Source organism: Lepidochelys kempii, chromosome 1 (genome assembly GCF_965140285.1).
Source record: "Lepidochelys kempii isolate rLepKem1 chromosome 1, rLepKem1.hap1, whole genome shotgun sequence".
NCBI classification, from domain to species: domain Eukaryota; kingdom Metazoa; phylum Chordata; order Testudines; family Cheloniidae; genus Lepidochelys; species Lepidochelys kempii.
Window position 1 is genome coordinate 352265471 of NC_136380.1, and position 22971 is coordinate 352288441.

General features: G+C 55.7%; 1 protein-coding gene across 1 annotated transcript; it reads left to right on the forward strand.

Annotated features, from left to right (window-relative positions):
• The first annotated feature begins 247 nt into the window (after window positions 1-247).
• GARIN1A (golgi associated RAB2 interactor 1A) lies at window positions 248-18669 on the forward strand. The gene is made up of 7 exons (XM_073329034.2): window positions 248-6633; window positions 8419-8603; window positions 9823-10078; window positions 11039-11178; window positions 11433-11512; window positions 14179-14352; window positions 16609-18669. The coding sequence occupies exons 1-7, from the start codon at window positions 6472-6474 to the stop codon at window positions 17379-17381; spliced, it is 1770 nt and encodes a 589-aa protein (XP_073185135.1). The 5' UTR covers window positions 248-6471; the 3' UTR covers window positions 17382-18669.
• Window positions 18670-22971: the final 4302 nt, after the last annotated feature.

Consider the following 22971-nt stretch of genomic DNA (forward strand, 5'->3'; position numbering starts at 1 on the left):
GGGGATAAAGCCGCGGCGCTCGGCGCTGGGACGGTGCGTGTCGCGCTCGGCGCTGCTGGACGCGCCGCGCTCGGGACGCGCTGCGGGGGGACCCGCGTCGGGCCGGCGGGGGAGCGGCTGCCGAGCCTGGGGGGGCCGCGGGCTGGGGGATCTGGCCCGTGGGGCCGCCTCGCCCCGAGCGCTTGCCCCGGGGGGGCCGGGCTGCCCGGGGGCTGCCGAGCCGGAGCCGGAGCCGGAGCCGGTGAGTGGGGCGGCCGCTTGTCCGCGAGGCGACGGAGGCTCTGCGGGGCGCCCCGTGGCAGCCCCCCCGTTCTGTCCCGGGTGATGCTGCTGGGCTGGTCGCCTTGGTTCCTGCCACTCTCTGCATTGCAGGGCCCCTTCCTCTGCTCGCCCAGCCGTGGGGCCCTGCCCCGTGACTCGGGCTCCGGGCTGCTGCGGGGTACGCGGCGTGCAGGGGACCCCCCGCCCCAGCTGAGGGGCGGAAGGCTTCAAAGCTGCCCTGGGGGAGGGTGTCTCTCGCTCCTGCCTCCGCTGAGCGGAGATGCGCGGGGCGAGCTAATGGCGCGGTGCGGGGCAGGGCTGTCCCAGCCGCTGGGTCGCTCCGTGCCCTTGCGGGGGCAGACGTGACCGAAGACCAGCTCAGGTCTGACTGTAAATCCCCCTGGCTGGCAGGCTGGCAGGGCGGCCGCACCAGCCAGCTCTCCGGTTGTCCTGGGGAAAATGGGTCTTCACAGCCTGCATTTGTAATGGGGGTGGGAACCTCCAAAACGGAGAGAAACTGGTTACAAAAGCTTCCCAGGCTGAGCCCATTGTAAGGGACCCACAAACATCCCAGGGGTCCTGGTAGGGCTCTCTGAAGATCTGTAGTGGCAGCTTGGCCCAGGCCAGCGGCTGCTGTTACCCTGGTGGGGGCTTATTGAAGTCCACAGCTGGAGACACTCTAGGTCCCTTCCAGCCCTACAATTCTAGGAGAGGTCCTGTCCATCCTCTGCCCTCCTGGCAGGACTAAGTATTAGCTAGACTGTCCCTGACAGGTGTTTTCCAACCTGCTCTTAAACATCTCCAATGAGGGAGATTCCACAACCTCCCTGGTCAATTTATCCCAGGGCGTGACCACCCTGACAGTCGGGACGTTTTTCCTAATGTCCAACCTAAACCGGCCTTGCTGCAATTTACGGCCATTGCTTCTTGTCCTGCCCTCTGGGGTTAAGGAGAACAATTTTCCTCCCTCTTCCTCGTAACCACCTTTTATGTACTTGAAAACTGTTCTCATCTCCTCTCTCCGTCTTCTCTTCTCCAGACTGAAAAAACTGGGTTTGTTTAATCTTCCCTCAGAGCTCATGTTTTCTAGCCCCTTAATCATTTTTGTTGCTCTTCTCTGGACTTTCTCCAATTTGTCCATGTCTTTCCTGAAATGTGGCGCCCAGAACTGGACACAATGCTCCAGCTGAGGCCTGAGCAGAAGAATTACTTCTTGTGTCTCGCTTAAAACACTCCTGCTAATACAGCCCAGAATGATATTTGCTTGTTTTGTTACACTGACTCGTATTTAGCTTGTGATCCACTATGACCTCCCAGATCCCTTCCCGTGGTACTCCTTCCTGGGCAGTCATTTCCCATTGTGTATGTGTGCAACTGATTGCTCCTTCCTAAGGGGAGGACTTTGCATTTGTCCTTATTGAATTTTATCCTATTTACTTCAGACCATTGTATTTCACTGCATTGTTGTGCAGGCTAGCCCAGAGGGGAGCGGCCAGGCAGGAGGAAGGCATTGCTGTGGTCCTAGGACAAGATCCCTGATCTAACTTGCTGACTGTAAGAATATTTCCAGATGGCTCACAGGCTACCTTACGGACCTAGCAAAGCAGACCTGCACTGCTTGCTGTAGCAGATAAGAACCATGCTACTCAAAGCTCCATCCAAGGAGCAGGGTTATGTCCGCGTCAGTACAGAAGGCCACACTCCACTGATCAGCTGCAGTGTAGCAGGCCAGTGAAGTCTCTGCATTCCCTTATACCCAAGATAACCCCCTACTTTTATCAACACCCCCTCTGGCTTGTTCTGTAATTACTTAGGGGCAAATATGAAATTCCATGTTACACACTGGATTGTAGACCATGTTTATGTACTTATTAGCAACAACTCTAAAGCCTATTTGAATGGGACTTTCCTTGGTTATCCTGAGTATGCTCTAGCAAGTCACATCCCCTCTTCCTCTGCCCTGTAACCGAATCAGGGCCATTCCAAGAATGTAGTCACGGGGTATCTGGTAAGCCAGAAAGGCTTGGCTTGCACTCCCCCACGAAAGGGTCCCCTACATGAAGCCTAGGCCGAGTTTATATTGCTAGCTGATAACTGTGATCCACTGACTACACGTGGGTCCTTGCCATTGAACGTGCAGTGAGTTCACCTAGTCGCTTACACTGATCTCTCTGGCCTCCCAGGAGCAGACTGGTGGTGTTCCAGGGACTGGGAGCAGAGTCCTTCCCTCCCCCAAGAACTGCGCAGGCTCTCCTGGCTGTTCCTGCCCAGCCATGCAGTGGGTGGTGAAACTCTACTTGCTGGGTGCGTTGCTGTCCCTGCTGTCGGTTCTCTTTGGATTGATGGACTCCCTGGACAGCCTGATGGCCCCTCAGGGCCTGGAGCGGTGCCTCTCCAGCCCATGGATGGAACCGGGGGGCAGCCTTGCTGAGGGGCAGCCGAAGATCCTCCAAGGACAGGCGAAGCGAAGGACAAACAAAGCCTTTGGCTCGTACCTCTGAGCTCTGGGGGGGCACAGGGACTACTCCCTGAGGGCTCACCGTGGTGCTTGGACTCTGGCTTTGGCTCTTCGGGGCTGGGTTGCTGGTGTGGCCCTTCCTGTGAGATGGAGGGCACCAAGCTTCTGGCCTGGTGGTGGCTACTCAGATAACGTCCCTGCTAAAATTATGCAGATGGCAGGGCCACCATGAGGCACTGGGGGGGTGTCCTGTGCACAGATCCCTCTCCAGCTCTGCACCCCTACCATGCAGAATGTCCTGGGGCAGTGGGGAATGGGAGGCTCCGTGTCTCCCCTTGGAGTGAATTCTGAGCCGTGAGAGCGGTGGGGGCTGCTGCAGAGCAGGGGCCTGGCATGGGTTTGTGGGGAGGGAGCTCTGTGGGGTTGGGGGGGGGGGGGGAGGGGAGGAATCTTGAGCTCTTTGAGGCGCTGGTATTGCCCTAATGAAAGGCCTCTCCAAGGGCGATGATCTTGATCTGCTGTTCTAGTCCTTCATCCCCAGCTGCAAAGCTAGCCAGTGCTCTCCAAGGCTGGAGACGCCTTGATCTGCTCCCCCTGTGGGCGCTGGGCTGGGGCTGGAAGAGAGGAGTCTGCAGCTGGTGTGCGCTGTGCAGGGGAGATGGAACAAGCAGCCCTTGCCCCACTGGCCGGGGCGTGTGCTTGCCCCTCTCTGCCTGGAAGGATGTTGAGTCTCTTACTGCATGTGACCTCCAGAATGCTGCGGCCTGGGGTTGCTAGAGTCTGGGGCACGCCCAGAGCACGTCTGTCCCTGCTTGTTGGAAGGGCTGCGGCAAGTGACCGACCCAGATGCCCTGTATTCATGGTGTTTCCAGGTGCCACTGGACAGCCCGGCCCCTTCCCCACCACATGCTCTGTCCCTGTGCTCTGTACATGCTGGGGGGGGTTGCAGAAGCTTCCTGCCTGCCCACACTGGCTCAGCCCTGGGATGGGAGCCACAGCGAGAGCCCTGCTGTAGACAAGGCTGCGGGTTTCCCTCTGCTCATGTCTGCGAGCCCCGAGCTGGCTGTGCTTGGGAGCTTCCTGGCCTCGCTAGCCAGCAGCAAGAGGCCCAAGGCTGGGCTTTTGCTTCTGGAGGGTACCCAGAAGTCACCTGCTACAGGACAGGCCCAACAAAGAAAGTAGCCGTCACCTACAGCCCCCACCTAAAACCTCTCCAGTGCATCATCAGGGATCTACAACCTAGCCTGAAGGACGACCCATCACTCTCACAGCTCTTGGGAGACAGGCCAGTCCTTGCCTACGGACAGCCCCCCAACCTGAAGCAAATACTCACTAGCAACCACACAACAAAAACACTAACCCAGGAACCTAGCCCTGCAACAAACCCTGCTGCCAACTCGGTGTCCCTTGAATAGATATACAGACAATCATGGGACCTAACCACATTAGCCTCACCATCAGAGGCTCGTTCACCTACACATCTACCAATGTGATATGTGCCAGCAGTGCCCCTCTGCCATGTACATTGGCCAAACTGGCCAGTCTCTATGCAAAACAATAAATGGACGCAAATCAGACACCAAGAATGGTAACATTCAAAAACCAGTAGGAGAACACTTCAATCTCCCTGGACACTCAGTAACAGACTTAAAAATGGCCATTCTTCACCAGAAGAACTTCAAAAACAGACTCCAACGAGAAACTGCAGAACTGGAATTAATTTGCAAACTGGACACCATCAAATTAGGCCTGAATAAAGACTGGGAGTGGCTGGGTCACTACAAAAAGTAATTTTCCCTCTGTTAATACTCACACCTTCTTGTCAACTGCTGGGAATGGGCCACATCCACCCTGATTGAATTGGCCTCATTAGCCCTGACCTCCCCACTTGGTAAAGCAACTCCCATCTTTTCATGTGCTGTGTTTTTATACCTGCATACTGTATTTTCCACTCCATGCATCTGATGAAGTGGTTTTGAGCCCAGGAAAGCTTATGCCCAAATACATTCGTTAATTTCTAAGGTGCCACAAGGACTCCTCATTGTTTTCACCTCAGTGTGATCATTAAGTGCCAGCTCCCCTGTCTGAAAGGGCTGGCTGGAGCCCCTCCAGCTCTGCCTCTGGGCTGCCCTCCCGCTGGGGCCTGGCAGGGCTGGGCCTCCATTAGTGCAGCTCAGGGGATCTGCTCCACGAGAGCAAACGCTGACAGTTTTCATGGTTGGTTGGGGGGTGGGGTGGAAATGCCTTTGCTGCAGCACCCTTTCCCCATTCCTGTGCGGGATGGGGTGGGCAGGGCTGGCTGGCAGCGGGGGGCCCTGGCCCCATTCTGTCCCATTGACGTGGGGCAGGAGGACCCAGTCCAAGCCCTAGTGCCTAGGAATTCGGGCAGGGTTGGACTCTCAGCAGACTTGGGGGTGGTTCTTTGCTTTCTGAGTAGGGGGATAATGTGTGGTGGTTTCAGGCGGAGGTTCCCAGTAGAGGGACCTTGGCCAAAGGTAAAACGGCTCGTGTCTGAATGCTGTACCAGCTGCTGCTCCAGAGCTTCCTGAAGCCGAGCTCCTGGCACCCGCCTGGGTGTGGGGAGGCTCCCCTGTGGGGGGACTCTCGGCAGGTGGTCAGCGCAGGGGAAGCCGGCCCGGATCCACTGATCGTTTGTCTCTTGCCCTGCAGGGCCTGTCATGGGCTGTGGCTGCAGCTGTCTGGTGCTGTCCCCGGCCCCTCTGTTCCCCCACCCTGTGCACTGGCTGAGTGCTGCTGGGGTCTGGGGGTCCCTGCCTCTAGTTCTGGGGAAGGCTTTTGAGACTTGTTTCCATTGCGGGGTGGGGGCTGTAACACGAGGTTTATACCCCAGGGTGGGGGTGGGACTTTGTGGCTCCCTCTAATGCACAGAGCTGGAGGACTCCCTAACAGCGGCTGGGGTCCCTGGGTCTGGCTGGGAGCTGTGCTCCTGGCCGTAGGTGTAGTGTGACTTCTGTATGTGGGGGGGAACAGCTCCAGTCAGGCCAATGGGGCTGCATGTTGGGTGGGGGGAAGGAGGAATTCTGCACCTGCCTGAGGCTTGCAGTGTGGCAGGAGGCCAATGCTCCATGCCCCCCAAGCTGCACCCAGGCTCCTGGCCTCGCTGGCATGCAGCTGGCAGTGCCTATGCCCTGCTCTGTTCGCTGTGGGGCTCTGCACCCAGCCTGCTCCAGGCTCCTGACGCAGGAATGGCCCCACCTCGCGGTGAGCCCTGGAGCCAGCCCGGAGGCCGGGGCCCGCAGGTGCAGGTGCGGCCTGGTGCCCCGCCAGACTCCCTCCAGCAGCCTGGGAGTGGCTGTTAGTGGGTCTCTCCTGCCCCGTAGTGGATAAAGCTGCTGGCTAGACACACACACGCCTGTTCACACGCCTGTAGGGGGGCTTCCCCTTGCCCTGCTGCCCCTCGGTTCTCTTCCACCAGCCGCCTCATTGCTCAATCCAGTGGAGAGCGCTCCTGCCCCTTCTGGCCGGCCGGCCAAGCCACTCCCGGGCCCTGCAAATGTTCAGGCCGTTCCCAGGCCCTAGCCAGGGCAGTCACCTGCCAGTTATTGTGACATCACAAACTCGGCTGCCTGCAGGCTCCCAGGCAGGTTGCAGATGGGGCCTTGCCAGTCTCCAGACATGCTCAGTGTAGTCCTGTCCCCGGCTGTGGGGCAGAGGAGCACTAGGAAAGCCGGGGGGCCGTAGCAGACAGAAGCAGCATGCTGTCTCTCTAACGAGCTGCTCCCGAGGGCTGCATGGCCGGCGGCAGGCGCTTCCACGTGAGCACGTTCCTGGCCCATGACCCAGCCTCGGGCGTGCACCTCGGGGTGGAAGGTGGGATACTCTGCCAGCTCCTCCGATCTCCAGATTACAACCTTTTCCCCAAGTCGGCAGTGTTTGAAAGTAATTTCATCCAGGTACTTCCACCTGGCCCAGACGGCCTCCTGCTGCTTTAACCGCCTTTGCCGGGCTGCCCGGCCTGCTAGTGTGGCACTAGCCGTAAACTAATGGCAAGCCATCCCAGGCTCAAACTCCCCTTTCGGGGCTGGATGGTGTCCCCTGGTGGGAGCCAAACTCCTGCGCTCCAGCAGATGTTACCCCCCCCCCGTTTGCATTATGGTCCCAGAGACTGGGGCAGAGCCAGGATCTGAACTCACTGGCCAGGTGTCCTGCTCTAGGGCCTTGTGCTTCCTTCGCCAGGCCTGGCAGAGTCCCTGGGGTGGGTGGCAGGAGCTCTGCTGTGGTGGCATTAGGAGTCCCCCTGGGCACAGCAGCTGTGTCTTCCCGGCCCTGCTTGGAGGAGGGTTGCAGCTGTCCCGGGGTGTTGTCTGCGCTCCGAGGGCAGTGGGGGAAATGCAGCCCAAGTACCCACTGGGGGAGCCCTCTGCCCACAGCACAGGGGATGGGGGGAGTAAAGGCCTTTTCTGGGCTGCACTGGGACTCTCCCCTGGGACGGAGGGGGCAGGCCCAGTTTCTGGGGGATTGGGTTCTTTGGGGGCAGTTGGGGGTGGTCAAAAACGGAATGTGACAGTGGTCTGTAGGAAGATCTGTCCATCCCCCTCCAGCAGCCCTCTGTATCTATCTCTGCGCCCCTGGACATAGCCAGCCCCAGCCCCAGGTGTTCGCGCTCTCCTCCCTCACACACGCTAGCTGGCTAGGGCAGGTCCAGGAGCTCACGCTGACCGGGGGGTGGAGGGTTCCCCTCTCTGGAGTGCAGCCCGCACACCTCCCCTTGTAACCCACCTAAATCCATTACACATGCATGGCAGGCAATGAAAACACAAGTTAGAAGGATGAGATCATCAGAACCGACTGTCATCGGCTAATTAGAGAGCCTTGGGGCCTGGTGAATTAACTTTTTCATGGGTATCACCTATGCGCCAAGTTTGGTGCTGGGGAACGGACATAGATGAAGATCTCCAGGGCTGCAAGGTGGCAGCAGCCGTGGGACACACCGAGGGCATGCATTAGCGTGCTGTCTTGTCCCTTTTAGCAGCCTAGATGAGGGGCCACGTCGGAAACCCAACTGGTAACCAAGTTCGGAGCCGGTTGCTGGGGCCGTTTGGTGGGAGGGACTCACAGCCCAGAGGTGCCCAGCGATCCTTTGAGAATGGCGCCGGGAGCAGTGGTGCTGCGGCGCGTCTAACATCCCTTTCTAGTGGCTGGCCCGCTAGAGGATAACAGCCTACTGCTGCTTGTGCTGTAGGGAGTGGAGTTACTCTTTGCACACAAGTGGCATAGGCCTGTGGTGTGGTGCTGAAGGTACGGGGTTCAAACCCCGGGTGTGGGGATGGGGATAAGTAACCAAAGCTTTATAAAAGCTCTGAACCTCCACTCCCCCCATGTCCCAGTCCCAGGGAGAGAGGAGCTGAGCCTCCACCTTCCCTGTCAGCAGGCCAAGGGGGCCGGTTAGTGCCAGGGCTGCCAGCGGCTTTGCGATGGGGATGGTTTTTCACTGGGCACTAGCCTCAGACCCAGGGGAGCAGCGAGCTCTCGGAGCCCGGGGAAGCACCTGGAGGAAAGGCACCCTGGCGCCGGTGATGGGCTCTGTTATGTGACCGAGCGAACCTTGTGGGCACGTCTCCTCCACCGGGGCTTGGCACCAGTGGCTTGGCAGGGAACGGAGGTGGGGGGGTCCTGCAGCGTCTCAATGAGGATACATTTCCGTCTCCTGCTGTTGACCCAGGGCCTTCTTGCTGCAGGTGACGAAGCAGGGGAACTGGGTGGATATCCACAACGCTCCCACACTGGTGACCCTGGGGGTGACGTCCTCGGACCCCTGCCTGCCCCTCCCCAATGTGCTTCTGATCGCCAGGCTCGCCGTGCTGGGAGAAACCCCCCCTGGGAGGGCAGGCCAGCCCCAGGAGCCCTCCATGTCCCTAAGCAGGTGAGGAACGGGGTGGGGCGGGGATGGGGAGCCAAGCAGGGAGCTCTCTGGTCCTGGGATTTAGCTGTTAGCCATCTCAGGTGGAAAAGCCCATTGGGTCCCACTGAATCCCAGCCCATTTGGGCCAGGGCAGGACGAGCCCCTCGAGTGTGATTGCCAGAGCGGGACCCCAAACAAGTCTTAGTGACATGAACAATAGACCCCCAGTTCTTCCCCCAGGGCTGAGCCCTGCCTGGATCCACCCCCTGTCAGGGAGTGACAGGCCCCTGGCCCTTCCCCAGGACAACTCTTGTTATGTTCATAGCTCCCAAGACCTTCATACACCCTCACTAATGTCTCCTCCCAGCCTGCGGCAGGTGGGTGAGCTGTACTCTTAGCCCTGTTGTGCAGGTGGGAAATGGAGGCACAGACAGGTTAAGGGCTAATTCTGGCTCAGTGCTGGGAGAAAGCTCCCCCAGGAGGGCAGGCCAGCCCAGGAGCCCTCCGTGGCCCTTAGCAGGTGAGGAACGGGGTTGGGATGGGGAGCCTAGCCGGGAGCTCTCAGGTGCTGGGATTTAGCTGCTAGACATCTGAGGTGGAAAAGCCCGTTGGGTCCCACCGAATCCCGTCCCACTGGGGCTAGGGCAGGGCGAGCCCCTGCCCCTCTCCCACGTGCAGCCTGCTGACTCCAGTGCCCTGGCAGAGTGCGTGAGTCTGGGGGCCTGGCGTGCCGAGCGCTGCCCTGGCCAGCAGCTCCGGCCATGGGGCCTGGGGGAGCATACACTGTGCCTGTCACCTGTGTCCCCCGAGACACTCTGTGGCTCCGGTCCCCCATGGCTGGGGGCGCTGCCACTGTGCTGCTAAATCCGGGGGGCCCCAGCACACCCTCATCCTGCTCCTGCAGAGAGGAAGCCCAGAACCCCCCTGCCAGGCACCAAGTTGGGTCACTGCCATGCTGATGGGGGGGTGGCGTTTCCGTTAACCCTTTGTAAGCCAGCCCCTGTCTGGCCATTCATGCCGTGTCCCCTCCCTCATTAGCCGGTCCCTGTGCGGGGGGACGGGGCTCTGCAGCCAGCCCCTTTGGGGCCCCCTTCCTCTGAGCTCTCTGTGGGGCAGGCGTGGCCCTCCCGCTGCCAGACCCTGTCCACACCCCAGAGCCCGCGCTGGGCCCCAGCCACCCTCCAGCCGCTAGCTCCTGTCCCTGGGGACTCGGGCAACCTGTGCTTTCCCTTGGCCCTAGGCTCCTCCCGTTGAGGTACGTCAGACTGTCGGTCCAGGACAGCGGCCGGCGCCTGCTGCGGGTGCAGGTGATGACGGGGAAGGTTTATTACCTGCGGCTGCACCAGGCGCACCCTGACGCCGTTTTCACGCTCTGGAGCCGGCTGGCAGACATCCTGCAGCGGGGGCTCTCCATCACCACCAAGGACCCCTCCATCCACGTCCCACACAGCCTGGTGCTGAGTGTGGGCAGCTCCTCCTCCAGCTCCCCCGCCCAGGTACGTCGCCCCAGGCCAGCGACGGGCCCGAGGGGTGCAGGTCATTCAACTGCCCTGCCTGGAGGCTGAGCCTGACGGCCAGGCACAGGGGGCATTGGCTTCATAACTCCTGGGCTGTGAGGGCAGCCCATCTGGGGCTCTGGGGCCAGGGAGAGGGACAGGAGGTCTTATGGCCCCTCTCCGTCCCCACGTGCCGGAGGCCGGAATGCCCTGGGGGTCCCTCTCCGTCCCCATGTGCCAGGGGCTGGGATGCCCTGGGGGTCCCTCTCCATCCCCACTTGCTGGGGGCTGAGATGCCCTGGGGGTCCCTCTCTGTCTCCACATGCCAAAGGCTGGGGTGCCCTGGGGGTCCCACTCTGCCCCCACGTGCTGGGGGCTGAGATGCCCTGGGGGTCCCTCTCTGTCCCCACGTGCCAGGGGCCGGGATGCCCTGGGGGCCCCTCTCCATCCCCATGTTCTGTGGGACCTGTAGGGGATCTGGGGGTCGAGTCTGAAGTCGAAACTGGAGTTGGAGGCATCCCAGGACATCCCCTCGGGGACCCCCAGGGACAGGTGAGCACTGAGTGGCGAGCTCAGCCCTGCGGCTGGAGAGTGCTAATTTCTCTTGCTCCAAACCATATAGACTGTGCCCTGGCGGCACAGCGACGGCTGCCTTAGAATCATAGAATCATAGAATATCAGGGTTGGAAGGGACCCCAGAAGGTCATCTAGTCCAACCCCCTGCTCAAAGCAGGACCAATTCCCAGTTAAATCATCCCAGCCAGGGCTTTGTCAAGCCTGACCTTAAAAACCTCTAAGGAAGGAGATTCTACCACCTCCCTAGGTAACGCATTCCAGTGTTTCACCACCCTCTTAGTGAAAAAGTTTTTCCTAATATCCAATCTAAACCTCCCCCACTGCAACTTGAAACCTTACAAACACACGTCATGGTAAGCGTTACCCCGTGGTCTCCCCCTGCAGCTGGTGCCTGATTCCCCGCTGCCCTTGGGAGCCAGTCGCAGCGTGGTGGCGAGGATGGGCAAGCATTTGTCGGGAACGCTCTCCCATCTCTCAGGAGCAGCCTTGGGGAAAACGGAGAAAGACAGTTCGGTCCAGAGAAGGTAAAGGGACTCCCATCAAATATCCCAAACTCCCCTCCCAGAGCCCCTCTCTCCAGCCAGCGAGTGAAGGAGCCGGTCGCGCCTCCTGAAAGCAACCTGGCCTGAGCTAGGTGGGAGGAACCGAGGCTGGCGGTTACAGGATGGGGCACGAAAGGGCCGAGATGGTCCGACCGCGTTGCCCCCCACCCAGTGCAGCCAGGGGGGCAAACAGGCCCTGGCACAGACACGAACCAATGTCATTTCCCTTTCCCGAGACTCTTCTCCTGGAATCTTACGGCTCGGAGCAAATCTCCTGCCAGGGAAGAGGATTCGGGTGCCCCAAGCTGGTCAGGAGGTAAGAGGTTCCCCCATTTCAGCCCTTTCTGCCAGGAGTGGGGCAGGTCATGCAGGGACGAAGCTTGAACGCAGACTCACAAATTGCCTGTCACAGGGAGGGGCCAAGCCCTGGCGCAGAATGTGACTGTCACGCCGCCCTTGAAATGGAGCGAAACCCCTGCAGCAGCCTTTGGCTGCGTTAAAAGCCAGCAGAGATCTGGAGGGTAAGAGGGTGATAAGTGAGAGCGAACGTGAATTTGTTAAGAGCAAATCGCACCGAATCAAACCTCTTTGGCTGGGTCACTGTCCTAGTGGATGGGCGGGGAGCAGCAGACAGGACTTATCTTGATTTGAGTAAAGCTTTTGACACCGTCCCATGTGACATTCTCATAAGCCAACTAGAGAAATGGGTCCAGGAGATAAGTGGGTGGAGAAGTGGTTGAAAAACCATACTTAAAGAGTAGAACCACCAGTTAGCTATCAAACTGGGAGGATGTCTCTAGTGGGGGTCAGTTGTGGGGCCAGGACTATTCAATATTTTCATTAATGAATGGAGCAGAGAGTATGCCTATAAAATTTGTGGGTGACACCAAGCTGGGAGGGGGTGCAAGCACTTTGGGGGACAGGACTAGAATTCAAAATGACCTTTATAAAATGGAGAATCGGTCTGAAATCAACAAGATGAAATTCACTATCGATAAGTGCACTTAGGAAGGAAAGAGCAAATGCACAAATACAAAATGGGGAATAGCTGAGTGAAGTTGGACACCATCTGGAAGAAGCATCTTCAAAAAATCAAACCCCTCAAATGGTATGAATCCAAGCCCTGCTCTCTCAAGCAGTCTAAGGTGATATGTTCGTCTACTCCAAATGCCTGCCAACTTCTCTGTGAGAGCCATCTTCAACTTTGATCCAATGAAAGAAGGCAGGAAAAGACCCTCTGGAAAACCAAAAACAGGATGGCTGGATGGCGTCAGACACCTGTCCCTCACGAGCATCCTACCCCAGACTTGACTCAGGACAGAACATCATGGAGGCATGTGACCGTGCTAGAGGCCTCAGGGTCCTACCACACCCCGTCCCAGAAAGAAGCAGTGGAAGTGAGTCCTGCAAGTGGCCTAGCGAGGCTGCGTGGGATGCAGCCCATCCGAGAGGGCTGCAGAGGGCGGCCAGGCTGGGCCCAGCAGGCCCATATAAAAGGAGCTGCAGTGCAGAGCAGAGCAATCGCTGCCATGAGCCAGAGACGTTAAGCTGCCTGAAGGACGCCAGGACCCGGACGGGAGCAGTTGCTGGTGGGGACTGGGGGAGCAAGAGGGAGCTCTGGGCTGGCTGCTAGGACTCAGCCAGGACAAGGCCCTGAAGTAAGGGTGGAGAAGGTGCTGGGGCCGCAGGAAAATGGCCCAGGGAACTGTAGCAGTTTAGTTAAAGCCATGTGGCAGACGGCTGCTGTTCTTAGGGTCCCTGGGCTAGGACCTGGAGGCCACCGGGGAAGTGGCCTGGACTTTGATGCACACCTGGAAGGGGAACTGAACTGCTGAGTGGCCCAGCTGGAGAGCTGGGGCCAGAAAGGCCCGGAGGGGGCGAAGACATCGCCTCCAGGGAGGGAGCGCTGGGGGTACGGCTCAAGACCAGGCCCGAGACCATTTACAGACTGCTGGATTAACTAAGGACCTGAGCCCAGGGAGAGCTACAGGGAGAGGAAGGCCAACGGAAGGGTACGGAGATAGGCCCCCCGTTACCCCAGAGCGGGTTGGTTTGTATTTCCCATACAGACTGTGTGTGACTCGGACCGAGGGCGCTCGCGAGAGGTGAGTGCCGCCCTGTTACATGGCACGCCGTGCTTCTGCCGGCTTTGGGCTGTCCAAGGGATGGCACGAGGGCTAACCAGCAGCAGCTGCAAAGGGTCGGGAGTTCCAGCGGCTCACAAACTAAATATCAGTCAACAGCAGGATGCGGTTGCGAAGAGGGATAATATCACCCGGGGCCGTATTAACAGGAGGGTGGTACGTCAGTCACAGGAGGTAACTGTCCCGCTCTGCTTGGCACTGGGGAGGCCTCAGCTGGATACGGTGTCCAGGGCTGGGCCCTGCACTTTAGGAAAGATGGGGACCAACAGGAGAGAGTCCAGAGGAGAGCAACAGAAATAATGGAAGGTTTAGAGAACCTGAGCCATGGGGAAAGGTCAAACAAACTGGGGACATTTCGTCCTGAGAAAAGTGACCGAGGGGGGACCCGAGAACAGTCTTCACGTATGTTACGGGCTGTTATACGGAGGACAGGGATCAATCGGTCTCCGCGCCCGCTGAAGGCAGGACAAGCAGCAATGGGCTTCATGTGCAGCAAGGGAGAGCTAGGTTCGATATCAGGAAAAAGTTCCCAACTCTCAGGGTGGTTAAGCTCTGGAACAGGCTCCCAAGGCAGGCTGTGGAATCTCCGTCACTGGAGGTTTTTAGGAGCTGGTGAAGCAAACACCTGTCAGGGATGAGCTAGGTTTACTCGGTCCTGCCTCAGCACAAGGGCCTGGACTAAACAACCTCTTGAGGTCCCTTCCAACCCTACGTATCTGTGATTCTATGAACTAGGAAAGTGGAATGTTTTTAAATCATCAGGACCAGATAACTTGCACCCAAGAGTTTGAAAAGAATCGGCTGAGTTCATGCATTCTCTCCCTCCTGTGGTTCCCAGGGAAGCTGGCGGTGTGTGAGCGGTGCCGGGGGCGCAGGCCAAGCGACACAGGAGAGAAACCCAGCCTGAGGACAGCCCTGCGGTGGCTAGACACTAGGTGCCATGGACTCTGGGAACGAGACACACCTGCTGGGCTGCTGCCACTGTCCCGGCTCAGCAGCCTGGCAGCTGCAGGTCAGCAGTAGGGCCAGCGTCCCGAGAGAAAGTGCCTCCTGCACTGGGCTCCGGGGCAGGCGGGAGCACTGAGGGCGCAGAGGATGTGCCGGCTGCCGGGGCTGGTAGGGCCTGACTGGGAAATCCCAAATGTAATAAATACGTTGTGGCAGTGGAAGTGAGTTCACGCTGGCAGCTTCTGGGTGTTCTTTAGTGCCCTGTACCCCTGGGAACACAGCCCCCAACTCTGGGTTCTGGCTCAGAGCGGCCAGGGGAAACACCCAGGAGACACCTGCCGAGGAGCAGGGGAAAGCACCGTTAGAGGCCCAAAGCCCCCTGGCTCACGCCACTGCCAGGCTGCGGGGACAGGCCCCTTCCCTGGTCCTCTGCCCTTCTCAGTGGGATCATCCCATGGTGGGACGGCTCTCACCCGCACGAGTGTTAGGGTACAGAGGTGGGTTGGGGGGAGCTGTGTGAAAAAGGCGCCTGGAATCCAGGTGTCACGGACTCACAGGTCGTGCCCATTCTTGGCCCCGTATGGTCTCTGGGGGGAACCCCCTTCAGTGTGACAGCCCTCTCTCTGTAGGGGGTTACCTGGAACCACAGCTCTGTGAGCCTTAGCATGCCTGTCTCTCGCCGTGGGCCCCCTCAGGGAGTCCCCTGGCTCTGGACCCCCGAGGCCTCCACTCCCAGAGGGAATAATGCAACTCTGATCTTTAGACTGGAGTGACTCTCGGGCAGAGTAAAACAGGAAGGTTTATTGAGCATCTGAACCCAGTACAGGAAACTCTCAGGGCCTCAGGCCTGGCCTCCCTCAGCATGGTACATCTAAGTCTCCCTTGTATCCAGGTGGGCTCTGCCTGCTTCCTCTCTTGAGTCCCGAGACCCCCTGCTTCCCAGCTGGGCATCTGATGTCACCTGGCCCCCCAAGCCCCACCTCTGTCCTTTGTCCAGGTAAACAGGGTCCAGGTAAACAGGGTTGCCTGGGCCTCCTCTCCTCTCAGCCTCTCCTCTCTTCCGTCCTTTGTTCCCCACTGGCTGGAACTGGCTGGTCAGGTCACCGGGGTCCTCTCCCCACAGCCCTTTGTCCTCCCACTGGCCAGAACCGGCTGACGGCCAAGCTGGGCCTCCAGGTCGCCAGTCGCTTGGGTCTCCATTTTCCACGCCAGTGGTTGGGGTCCCAAGTTCCCTTGCTGGTCCTCTGTAAAAACAAACTCCCTCTCCCATCACCTCATTAAATCAGGAACACCCAGGGAAACTGAGTCCTACCCCCTCTGCATGCAAACCATTGGAAAAAACAAGAAAATCCCTCACTTCATCACATCTCTCCCCCCTTCGAGTGTGACTTAGCCAGTGACCTGGGGAAGTTCAGGGCCCCCGCTCCACGATAAAGCATCGCCAAAACATTGACACTCTGCCCCCATGGACCACCTCCGTGTCATACCCCTGGAGGAGCAGGCCCCACCTCAGGAGCTTGGCATTAGCCCCTTTCAGCTGGTGCAGTCACATGAGGGGCGAACGGTCAGTGAAGCGCCACCCAAATAGATACGGCTGCAGCTTTTTAAGGGCCCACACCATGGCCAGGCTCTCCTTCTCGATGGCCGCATAGTGCTGCTCCTAATTTTCTGGCAGGAACTATGGAAAGCTTTTGGGAAGCTCATGGGGTAAATCACTTGGTTGCCACTCCTTACCACCATCAAACAAATGGCATAGTGGAGAAGTTTAATGGAACTTTGGGGGCCATGATACGTAAATTCGTAAATGAGCACTCCAATGATTGGAACCTAGTGTTGCAGCAGTTGCTTTTTGCCTACAGAGCTGTACCACATCCCAGTTTAGGGTTTTCCCCATTTGAACTTGTATATGGCCGCGAGGTTAAGGGGCCATTACAGTTGGTGAAGCAGCAATGGGAGGGATTTATATCTTCTCCAGGAACTAACATTCTGGACTTTGTAACCAACCTACAAAACACCCTCCAAACCTCCCTAGCCCTTGCTAAAGAAAACTTACAGGATGCTCAAAAAGAGCAAAAAGCCTGGTATGATAAACATGCCAGAGAGTGTTCCTTCAAAGTAGGGGACCAGGTCATGGTCTTAAAGGCGCTCCAGGTCCATAAAATGGAAGTGTCGTGGGAAGGGCCATTCACGGTCCAGGAGTACCTGGGAGCTGTTAATCATCTCATAGCATCCCCCACCTTCAACCGAAAGCCTAAGGTGTACCATATTAATTCTCTAAAGCCCTTTTATTCCAGAGAATTAAAGGTTTGTCAGTTTACAGCCCCGGGAGGAGATGACGCTGAGTGGCCTGAAGGTGTCTACTATGAAGGGAAAAGTGCTGGTGGTGTGGAAGAGGTGAACCTCTCCATGACCCTTGGGCGTATGCAGCGACAGCAGATCCCGGAGCTGTGCACTAGCTACGCGCCAACGTTCTCAGCCACCCCAGGACTGACTGAACGGGCATACCACTCCATTGACACAGGTAATGCTCACCCAATTAGGGTCCAACCTTACCGGGTGTCTCCTCAAGCTAAAACTGCTATAGAACGGGAGATCCAGGATATGCTACAGATGGGTGTAATCCACCCCTCTGAAAGTGCATGGGCATCTCCAGTGGTTCTAGTTCCCAAACCAGATGGGGAGATAGGCTTTTGTGTGGACTACCGTAAGCTAAATGCTGTAACTCACCCTGACAATTATCCAATGCCACGCACAGATGAACTATTAGAGAAACTGGGACAGACCCAGTTCATCTCTACTTTGGACTTAACCAAGGGGTACTGGCAGGTACCGCTAGATGAATTTGCCAAGGAAAGGTCAGCCTTCACCACCCATGTTGGGCTGTATGAATTTAATGTGCTCCCTTTCGGGCTGCGGAATGCACCCGCCACCTTCCAAAGACTTGTAGATGGTCTCCTAGCGGGATTAGGAGAATATGCAGTCGCCTACCTTGATGATGTGGCCATATTTTCGGATTCCTGGGCAGAACACCTGGAACATCTACAAAAAGTCTTCGAGCGCATAAGGGAGGCAGGACTAACTGTTAAGGCTTAAGAAGCGTCAAATAGGCCTGAACAGAGTGACTTACCTTGGACACCAGGTGGGTCAAGGAACTATCAACCCTCTACCAGCCAAAGTGGATGCTATCCAAAAGTGGCCTGTCCCAAAGTCAAAGAAACAGGTACAATCCTTCTTAGGTTTGGCCGGTTATTACAGATTATTTGTATCGCAATACAGCCAAATCGCCGCCCCACTGACAGACCTAACCAAAAAGAAACTGCCAAATGCCGTTCAGTGGACTGAAGAGTGTCAGAAGGCCTTTAACCAGCTTAAAGCGACACTCATGTCTGACCCTGTACTAAGGGCCCCAGACTTTGACAAACCATTCCTAGTAACCACAGATGCGTCCGAGCGTGGTGTGGGAGCAGTTTTAATGCAGGAAGGACCGGATCAAGAATTCCACCCTGTAGTGTTTCTCAGCAAGAAGCTGTCTGAGAGGGAAAGCAACTGGTCAGTCAGTGAAAAAGAATGTTACGCCATTGTCTACGCTCTGGAAAAGCTACGCCCATATGTTTGGGGACGGCGTTTCCACCTGCAAACCGACCATGCTGCGCTATGGTGGCTTCATACCACCACGGGAAATAACAAAGAACTTATTCGGTGGAGTTTAGGTCTCCAAGATTTTGATTTCAACATCCAACACATCTCAGGAGCTTCTAACAAAGTGGCTGATGCACTCTCCCGTGAAAGTTTCCTAGAATCAACTGGTTAAAATCGTCCTTGAGATGTGGAAAATATTGTTAGTCTTTATGTACTTGGTAGTATATTTAGAGGTGCATGTGTCTTATTAACTCTGTTTTTCCTAGAGCTCCAGGAAGAAATTCCAGCCAGCGTTTCACCCTATCTGTGATTTGGGGGGCGTGTCATAAATATAAAGGGAAGGGTAAACCCCTTTAAAATCCCTCCTGGCCAGAGGAAAAACCCTGTCACCTGTAAAGGGTTAAGAAGCTAGGATAACCTCGCTGGCACCTGACCAAAATGACCAATGAGGAGACAAGATACTTTCAAAAGCTGGGAGGAGGGAAAAACAAAGCCTCTCTCTCTGTCTGTATGATGCTTTTGCCAGGGACAGAACAGGAATGGAGTCTTAGAACTTAGTAAGTAATCTAGCTAGAGATGCGTTAGATTCTGTTTGTTTAAATGACTGAAAAAATAAGCTGTGCTGGAGGGAATGGATGTTCCTGTTTTTGTGTCTTTTTGTAACTTAAGGTTTTGCCTAGAGGGATTCTCTGTGTTTTGAATCTGATTACCCTGTAAGGTATTTACCATCCTGATTTTACAGAGGTGATTCTTTTACTTTTTCTTTCATTAAAATTCTTCTTTTAAGAACCTGATTGCTTTTTCATTGTTCTTAAGATCCAAGGGTTTGGGTCTGTGTTCACCTATGCAAATTGGTGAGGATTTTTATCAAGCCTTCCCAGGAAAGGGGGTGTAGGGTTTGGGGAGGATTTTGGGGGGAAAGACGTTTTCAAGTGGGCTCTTTCCCGGTTATATATCTGTTAGACGCTTGGTGGTGGCAGCAATCAAGTCCAGGGGAAAAAGGAAAATAGTTTCTACCTTGGGGAAGTGTTAACCTAAGCTGGTAAGAATAAGCTTAGGGGTTTTTTCATGCAGGTCCCCACATCTGTTCCCTAGAGTTCAGAGTGGGGAAGGAACCTTGACACCATGTGACCATGTGACTGTCGCAGAGCCGAGGACGCCCCATCTGGTTCAGGTTATGACGAGTGTAAACCTAGAGCTGTCCTGCAAATCTGTGCTCTTATTTTATGGCCCTTTTCTCTCTAGTATTACTAAATCTGAGGTTTACAGGTGAGTTGGCTGTTGCTCGGTGCCATGGCAGGAACTCATCACTGGAGCACCCCCTAGCAGACCGGTGTGGAACCTCTGTTACATCTCTGCCTCAGTTTCCCCTCGTGGGCTTTCAGTACGTTCAAGGAGGCTTGAATGTAGTTAGCAGTGCCCCGTCAGTGTTCTAGTTTATGTAAATGTGGTATATAAACAAGCCTGCTGCTGGAGTCCCCAGGCTTCTCCCCTGCCTGCAGCCTCTTCCCTATTGACTCAGGGCATCTGCTCCCAGGTCTGCCTGCCTGAGAGCTGTCTAGTCTCTCTCTCCTGGAGCTTCCTCTCCTTGTGTTCTGGGGGCTGTTCCTGGGCCTAGCTTCCTACCCAGCTCCCCTGAGGAGCTCTCTCCCCGGAGCTTCCTCTCTCCGTTCTGGGCCCCCCCGACTGAACCCTCATCATAAGCCCTTTATTAGGCCTAGGTGCTTGTTACTTCATTAACTGTCACCAGCTACTGAGCCAATCAGCTAGCCACAGGTGGATCTTTCTCCTTAGCGCAGCCTGTCCCAGGGAGGCTGGTGGCTGACCCCTCGGAGGGCCAGACCCCGGGACAGTCGGGCACTTACACTCCGACCACCCCAAAGAGACAAGAAGGGCTGGTAATGCAGTGACGCAGAAGAGCAGGAGTCCCAGCCTCAGGGCAGACTGTTAAGACCCAGGGCACAAACCCCCACACAGGCCGTGAGTTCCAGACCGAGGTCATGTCTACCTGGCAAAGTTTTGCCCATGTCCGTTACATCAGCCTGCGGCCGCTGCAGTTCAACTCCTTGCGTCGGCGGCGTGTGCACTGCCCAGGAGCGCTTGGGTCAGTGCAGAGTTTGGCCCGCCGTGGGGAGGTAAGCCAGTGTGCACCCACCATCCCACGCACTGGCTTTTGGGTAGTTTGGGCAACGCATGGTGAGGCCAAAACAACGCGCTCAGGGTGCCTGGGAGCAAGCGGCCAACTTCCCATAATGCATGGCTCTCCATCCCATAATATCATCTTTATCCCATAATTTTCATGCCTATTTTCAATTTCCCACAGACCCACACTGGACCTGTTGCAGTCCACCCTCTGTGACAGATGCGTGGAGCTTGCTCAGCTCTGCCCAGTCGGTGTGAAGGTGGCAAACACAGGACGCACGATCCTCTGGGATTTGCACAGCCGCAAGAAGAACCACAGGGAATGTGATGACTTCCAGGTGGTCGGTTTGCTGTGGGACGCAGCGAGAACCAATTCAAGGCTGCTGGCAGCTGTCACGCCGTCTGGAGTGTGGGCTGGTCAGGGAAGGTACATGACACTCGCTCCTTTAAGAGCAGAGGCCAGTTCAGAAAGCTGCGACAGGGCTGTGACTCCTGCCTGCTGCATTTCTCACAGGTCTCCTTCCTGATTTTCCACTTTTCCCCTCAGCACTCCAGCAATCTGGGTGTCTCTTTTCTTCCCCTTACTCCTTCTTGACAGGGACTCATCCACTTCTGACACCACGGAACCTGAGGGCATAAACCAAAAGAGCTGTGTCTTAAAGAGCAATTAGACAACTCCCTGGCCAGGAAGTCCTTCCATTTATTAAGCTCTCCTTGCAGCATGTCCTGGTCCCCTCTGGTAGCTGTAGAGGAACAGGAACTCTATAACTACTCCACACTGGCCTTTTCTTAGCCCTTACCCTACCTCGCGCTCTGCGTGTTTGCAGAGTCACAGAGTGCGCCAAACTAAAACCACCCGGGGAGCTCTCGGCAGCTTCCTTCCTTTTCTTTGAACATAGAAAATCAAACACTGTGGTATGAAGCATGTGGGCAGTGCCCTCTAAGCCCCGTTGCCAATTGTACCTGTCACGTACATCTGTACCAAAGATGGGCTGGCTCCAGAGCTTGGTTAAACACACCTGCTGTGCTCATCATAAGATCCTTTAATGCTTTGCCAGGTATGGCTAAGATCAGCTTAAATAAGGTATTTTACACACAGGGCCACCTCGTGGTTGGACAGTGTCATACAGTTTAGCATTCCATTCCACCTCCCTCTTTAAGTTCTGCATTCCGGCCATTTACCGTTGAGCTGTCACTGAAGTTCAGTACCGATCAGTCTGTAAAGTGTCTCTGAGTTGTACTGGTTTTCTAATTACACAACCCCAACACGTAACAACTTGGACATCAGACTGTCCATTAGCTGCAACAACTGGCTGTGGTCAGTTTGGAATCCTTGAGTCGTCTTCTTCTTCCACATCCACCCTCTGCAGAGTTTTCTTTGTTGATTGTTCTTCCTGAGCAGCAAACTGATGGTGACGGTTTCTGCTGACATCTCCACTGTCGGTTTCCATCCTGTACGATCTGGGCGCTGAATGCTTTTTCGTTACAACAGCTGGACTTGTCCATCCTTTTCCTCCATCCAATTTGACATGAACATGGTCACCAGGTTCCAGACCGGGCAGTTCTGTAACAGAGTGACGTCTGTTGTAAAAGCGTCCACACACTCTTTTAGCCTTTCCCTCCAACCTGGCCACTCCCTCCATGTCTGCCCACTTTGGAGATAGGTTCTTTTCCAAAGTTGGAAAGGTAGTTCTGAGTTGTGTTCCCACAGCGAGCTATGCTGGGCTATAGCCAGTACCTGCTATTGGTGTTGATCTGTAACTCAGAGGAGCAAGGGATGGATCTTCCTGCTGTAGGATTTTCTTGGCTGTGTGGACAGCTCTCTGAGCCTCTCCATTCGCTTGTGAGTAATGTGGGCTGTTAGTAATATGATCACAATCATATTTTGTTCAGAGGGACTTAAATTCTGCTGCAGTGAATTGTGGTCCGTTGTCTGTCGCTGTTTGTTCTGGAATGCTGAAGTGAGCAAAAGTGCACTTGAGTTTCTTGATAACACTGCAACAGGTCATGTCTTTCAAGTATATTATTTCTATATATCTGGAAAAATAGTCCATGACAACCAGGTAATGGCTGTAACAATGCTGCCTTTGGCAGGATATTTCTGAGAGTATCAATTCAGGACAAATTGCTTAGAGCAGGGCAGTTACAGCCCAAGGCTGGGGTTCCTTTACTTTTAAGGCACACCAAACCAGCCAAACAGAGAGGACTTGGGTCTCACCCCACAGGCTAACCACAAGTCACAGAAGCAATTCCCTCAGACACTCCAGTTTCCCAGTATCACCACCAGGGCCACTCGTTATGGGGATGAATGGTTATGAAAATCAATACCCCAGTAGAAGAAAAAGGTTCTCTCGATCCCAAAGCCCCAGACCCAGGTTAAAATACAAATCAGATCTTACCCACAAATCACGCTGTTGCCAGTCCTTTCGAATCTAAAATCTAAAGGTTTCTTCATAAAAGGAAAAAGATACAGACGAGAGCTAGAATCGGTGAAATGGAATCAATGACATACAGTCATGGCCAAGTTCTTGGTTCAGGCTTGTAGCAGTGATGGAATAAACGGCAGGTTCAAATCCAGTCTCTGGAGAACATCCCCAGCTGGGAGGGGTCATTCAGTCCTTGGTTCAGAGCTTCAGTTTGTAGCCAGGTTCCTCCAGAGATCAGAAGCAGGACTGAAGACAAAATGGAGGGGTTTCCAGGGCCTTTCCTATCCTCTGCCATGTGGAAGGATACCCCTTTGTTCTTACTGTGGAAATCATAGCAGCAAGATGGAGCCTGGAGTCACATGGGCAAGTCACATGTCTGTGCATGACTCAGTTCTTTACAGACCGACACCAGTGTTTACATGTTAGTTTGAATGTTTCCAGGAAAGCTCAGATGTGGATTGGCGTCTCCCAAAGTC

Excerpts from the sequence above, each read along its gene's own strand:
- GARIN1A (XM_073329034.2), top strand. The coding sequence starts at position 6,472 with ATGGCCGGCGGCAGGCGCTTCCACGTGAGCACGTTCCTGGCCCATGAC. Across the intron at positions 6,634-8,418 it reads TTGAAAGTAATTTCATCCAG|GTGACGAAGCAGGGGAACTG; the intron begins GTACTTCCACCT and ends TTCTTGCTGCAG. Across the intron at positions 11,179-11,432 it reads GACAGTTCGGTCCAGAGAAG|ACTCTTCTCCTGGAATCTTA; the intron begins GTAAAGGGACTC and ends CCCTTTCCCGAG.